At 43.7% G+C, this 5,724-nt stretch overlaps 1 protein-coding gene across 1 annotated transcript; it reads left to right on the forward strand.

Moving 5' to 3' along the window:
- Nucleotides 1-447: 447 nt before the first annotated feature.
- Nucleotides 448-5,079, forward strand: cd248a (CD248 molecule, endosialin a). The gene has a single exon (XM_020936482.2). The coding sequence runs from the start codon at nucleotides 620-622 to the stop codon at nucleotides 2,939-2,941; it is 2,322 nt and encodes a 773-aa protein (XP_020792141.2). The 5' UTR covers nucleotides 448-619; the 3' UTR covers nucleotides 2,942-5,079.
- The last annotated feature ends 645 nt before the right edge of the window (nucleotides 5,080-5,724 follow it).

A 5,724-nucleotide genomic window follows, 5' to 3' on the forward strand; every position in this document is an offset into this window, starting at 1 on the left:
AATTTATTAAGATTTCATCAGGTCATCTTTGATTGTCGTAGTTGCCTTCAGGTGAGAGTTCTAGGTTTGCTGACAACAAACTTTTGCAGCTCCTTCCTATCCACTCTACAATGCTGTTTTGTGTGTGCTGGTGAATGGCAGTGTCCCAAATATGTCCCTGGAATTGGGATTATGAAAACCATATGACATGCTCAGCTCTCTCAAGAAAGAATCGCACAGTCCGTTTCACCTCCCCCCATCCTGACACATACTACATCTACTACCCCCTCTCGAAAAAACATACACTTTGCATCCTTCTTTTTCTCTCTCTCTCTTTCTCTGTCTCTCTCCATTTGCCCACTCTCTTTTTGGCGATCCCCCTCCTCTCTCTCCTCTCTCTCCTCTTTCTCCTCCCCGTTTGCCCTGGGACGGTCTGCATGCACTCAACTTCGGCACAGAGCAGTTTGAAAGGCTAGAGTCAGGAGCAGAGACAGGCACACAAAAAGTGTTCCAATGAAGAGGGAAAAGTTGAGATAGGGATTACAGCAGGCCGAGATAAGAGGCCTCGACTTGCAAGAGTGCTATCAAGCTTGGGGAAAGTGCAAAGGGCCGGCACGATAGCATCTGTCTACTGAAGAGAATGGGCCTCCTGGTGAGCAGTGCTGGAGTCTATTTTATCCTATGCCTTTGGAGCTTTCTTTTTGGACTTTCTTCAGTCTTCTGCCAGGATCTGAGAGAACGGGATGCTCTGTGCAACGCTGAAGGCTGTTATGTGGTCTACTTCCAGCGCAAAACTTTTCTAGACTCATGGAGGGCTTGCAAAGAAAACGGGGGCAACCTGGCTACAATCAAACGCAGCAAGGAAGCCAAGACCATTGCCTCTTTGTTTTCTACTGTGGATTTAAGGTACTCGAGAACCAAGGTGCAGGTGTGGATAGGCCTTCAACGCCAGCCGAGGCAATGCACCGCCGCACGTCCACTTCGGGGGTACTCCTGGACGACAGGTGACCAGGATACGGAGTACACCAACTGGTTAAAGGATGACTCTCCTACTATGTGCTCGGTGCCACGCTGTGTTGCCATGGCATACAGCACAACGGATCCAACCAACAACTTCAAGTGGATAGATGGTTCTTGCTCAGTTCCTGTTGAAGCTTATCTCTGCTACTATGCCTACCAGCAAATGTGTGACGCCCTGCCAAGTGAAGGGGCGGGCAGCGTCAATTACAACACGCCATTTCACCTTTTAAGCACTATTCTGACACATGTCCCCTTTGGTTCCGTGGCTACCGTACCTTGTTCCGATGAAAAGGAAGAGACGGTTTTGTGCATGCTCCAAGATAACGGTTCGGCAGGTTGGTCCAGAAACTCGCCAATTTGTCTCGATGTGCCTCTTCAATACAACTGGTGCGAGGATGAAAATGGCGGGTGCGAGCATATTTGTAAACAGACAGAGGACCATTATGTTTGTGAATGCGATGGCGGTTATGTACTGGGACAAGATAAGCATAGTTGCGATCAGGTTGATGTATGCCAATTAGCACCATGCGAGCACGAGTGCCTACCTCTGTCCGACGGGTTCCGCTGCGCCTGTCCCGAGGGCTACATGCTGGCTCCGAACGAGCACGGATGTGTGGACGTGGACGAGTGCCTGCAGAGTCCGTGTGAGCAGGTCTGCGTCAACGCCCCTGGTACTTTTCAGTGCACCTGTCGCGAGGGATACCAACCGGGCGAGGACAGCGAGTGCGATGACGTGGATGAATGCGCTGGTGACCCATGTGAGCACGCCTGTGAGAACACTCCAGGCTCTCATATCTGCCACTGCCATCTGGGCTACTCCCCGCTACCGGAGAACCCCAGCCATTGCCAGGACATCGACGAATGCCAGATTGCCGGGACTTGCGAGCAGATGTGCGTCAACTACGAAGGTGGATTTGAATGCTATTGTGAGGAGGGGTACGAGCTTCTGAATGATTTGTATTCCTGTCGAAAGGTTACCAAAATAGATGACCAATATGCTGCTAAACCTTTTCCCTGGGCCACACACCAACCACGTCCAACTGAAGACTATGAACTAGATGACGACTATGATGACTATACAATACAGGCTCACACTAATTGGCCTGCTGAGGTGGACCAGTCTCTAAATTTGCTTACAGATGCACCTAAATTTGAGGATCCTAATATCATTTGGGTCACTGGGTCACCACTAGATCCATTTAATTTTCCAACAGAAGGCACTACTGAGTCAGAAGATATCGATCATTCAGACCCTGACATATGGTTAGAAAGGAAAGAACATGTACAGTCAGAAATCGCCGAAACTGCTATTCCTTCGACATCCCCTTCAACCTTTATCTCTAGCACCATGTCAGACTGGTACGAAGCTGAGGAGGAGACCACTACTCCTCATCCTACATCGTTGTCCACCTCCACAGTCTCTGAAGGTGCTTGGAACTTTTGGAATCTCATTATAACCCCAAACACCAAATCTGTAACCCAGGATCCCTTCATAGACTATAAGGCACCTCCTGACTATGACTATGAAGTACCTATCATCCCTAGAGAGAGAGAACCATACACCATCACCTCTCCTTCCCCAGGGGCAGCAGAGGAAATTGCGGAGGACTACGAGGATATCACAGCATCCTCTAAACCATTTTTTTCCACAAAGTCCAGCCCTCCTCTGGATTCCTCCGGCGTTGGCAAGGGAGTTGACTTGGATTCCGTTCAACCTGACAGGGAGCAGAGCCAGAGCACCACTTGGCTCTTGGTCGGCCTTCTTGTGCCTATCTGCATTTTTGTCCTGGTGATGGTGGTACTGGGCATCGTTTATTGTACACGGTGCGCAGCGCAGTCCCGGAACAACAAGAACACTACGGACTGCTATCACTGGATCTCAGGGGCACATGATAAACAGGGCGCTGCTAACCCTTCAGTAGGGGTCAAGACGCACGTTTAAGGGAGAGTGGCGTTGATATAAACAAACTCTTCAGAAAGATAAATAATGAGCTACCTATGGGACGATTTGCTCATATTTCTTGATGACTTGACAGTGACTGGACACTAAAGACCAGTGATATGGTTGGCTATGTGGAATAAAAGACTGCTTTGAAACTTAATACACTGATCCACGTAGCTAATTGAGTCAAGATTGCACTGGGAAATCCCAAATCTTAAATCACTTGTGTTATTACAGCAAGAACTGAATTGGCTCTATTCACGCTGACGCCACAGAATCGGCAGACATTTGGAAACATGCAAATGACGGCCTTCTTTGGACTTTGCTGGTGACAAAATTTGGGAAAACTGACAAAATGCTTTTCTTTATCTGTATGTCATTGTATTCTTTCTTTTTTCCTTTTATGTATTATAATTTGTCTAACTTAAAAAAATATGTTATTGTAGCATTACGTTATGTTCGACAAATCAATAGTTAAAACCAGATTCCTGTAAGTGACATCGAAGACGCGATTAGAGTCATGTCCCCCATGGAAAGCTTTGGCAGGTTGTGAAAACGCTGCTGCTGAATCTACGGTTTTATCACATGCCCAGTGTCGGTAACTACACCGGTAGTCGTCATCCGCATGTTTCTAAACGTCTTCCGGTAAGCGTGAATAAAGCCTATTATGTTTTCATGTGCCTTCAAAAGTGTTCCAAGCTAGTTCTTTTGCTCACTGAGTGCAACACTGTATATATTTGTTCCCGTCAAAAGGAGCTGGACTACAGTACCTTTAACTTATATTGGAACCCTGAATAAATCTGGTATGTGTAGTTTTACTTTTAGAGACTGTCAGAAACCAAAATTAGCTTAAGCAATTCTCCAGTAGTAATTTATGGCGACATTTGAATCACTGCAATTACAATCAAGATAGACAGATCGTTTTACAGACTGATTTAAAACACACCCAGTTCATGGGTAACTTAATGACTGATGGTGAAAGTTAACACAGCAAACTTTGAAAATTTTGGATAGTCACAGTGGTGCCAACAATGCCTAATTTATTCTGATAATTTCGGTTAATATTCTTAAGAAAATATCATCATTTTAAAGTGTAAATGGTACAGTGTGTAACTGTTGGGGAGTTTGTTACCTGCTTGTTTTTATGGAGATGTTATTGCTTCACCTGGAATGTTACACAGTCTAGCATTAAAATTCATGCATTTTTGTTTCCAATTACAGGTGTTTTTACTGCTAAAAGAAACAATGATATAATGTCAATAGTGTAGCTTTACCGACAAGAGTCCATAAATAGATTAGTTTAAAATCCTACTGTTCAACATCAGCTCAATAACTCAGATGGTACACCCATTAAAAAAGTTGCATTGTACCCTTTTAAGCAATAATTTTACTAGAGTTCTAACCCAGGATGCCACCTTATTGCCTCTGTACATATTCACCAGCGAAGACAGAGCGACCGAGTTGAAAATACTGTGTTGAAAAGACCAAAACGTTGGCCTTTCTCTGTATATAACTGTTTTATATTTATGTTACTTTTGTATGAGCCATTTTTATAAGTAACAACTTAAAGATTTGAGCAATGTGCTTGTGATTTTATAGACCCACATAAATTTGCCCCAAGGAATGTTCGTCTGCTCGTCATAATATTTTCCTCCATGGCTTTGACTGTTAAAGACCTCACAGATGTTCCCACTGAAGCTGTAAGGTCTCATAGTTGACACTCACCTTGCTCATGAGCGATCCCTCCATTGGCAGACCCAGCTAATTTATTAACCCAGCCAGCAGTGCCTTGTCAAATACACCCGCACATGTTTTACAGCTGTGTTGAATCATAGCCATGTGTGTCAGGACTTTTTTTTATTATGGAGTAAAAGCAGGGATTAATATATCGAAAGAGGAAGTGTCTCAAATGGTTTTCCAGAGGTGTTCTCACGGGTGGCCTGGTACACAAGTATAAGGAACAAAACACAAGCACTTACAAAACAAAGCAGGAAATGAATGGGTTTTTCTGAGTGCAAATGGAACAGTGCAGTGCGTGGTGTGTTTATTTAATCCAATGCAAGTGGAGGGTAAAAGACGGTGTGTCCTTGTTGTCTCTTTGTCAGTACTTGTGAAATAAAAGTTTGAAACAAGTTCAAGTGAATATATATTTTTATTCCCATTTCGTATTCAAATTGTATGTTTTATTATAATAAGAGTAGAGCTGTGGAAACACTTTAAAGCTAATAAAGCAGTAAAACATTAACACAAACTAAATAACCTCAACTCTTATCCATTATTAAAGGTCCTGTATTGTGCAAAATTGACTCTTGTGAACTTTAAAGGAAGCAGTCTGGAATTTTGAACATAGGGTCTCATTTTCTCTTGAGTCAGAGTGTTGGAGACGTGTGGAGACATTTTTTAAAATAATCCATCCAGTCCTTGTATTTGCAGAGGTCACTGGGGCTAGGCTAGTGCATGTCAATGGCCAATGTCAATGTTGATAGAATAATTTTATAAGTAAAACCAACCTTGCATTTGAAGGATTTATGTCTGAGCAGCAGCAGTGAGTTGTACTTCCTGATAGAAATTTTGGCAGTGGCGCACTGATATCACCGAGCACCTATCTTACTGGCAAAGTAAAATTCCGCTGCTGCTGAGAAAATAGTCCCTCAACATGTGACGATTCATGCGATGCAAGGTTAGTTTTATTTCAAACATTATTCTATCGACACAGATATTTACATCGACAGTCTGGTATAATAATAGATTTGATTCGGGTGTTTTGTGGAGTGGGTAAGACT

The sequence above is a fragment of the Boleophthalmus pectinirostris genome, unplaced genomic scaffold, assembly GCF_026225935.1.
Source record: "Boleophthalmus pectinirostris isolate CB_2022bp ecotype Guang Dong unplaced genomic scaffold, ASM2622593v1 HiC_scaffold_20, whole genome shotgun sequence".
Lineage (NCBI taxonomy): Eukaryota > Metazoa > Chordata > Actinopteri > Gobiiformes > Gobiidae > Boleophthalmus > Boleophthalmus pectinirostris.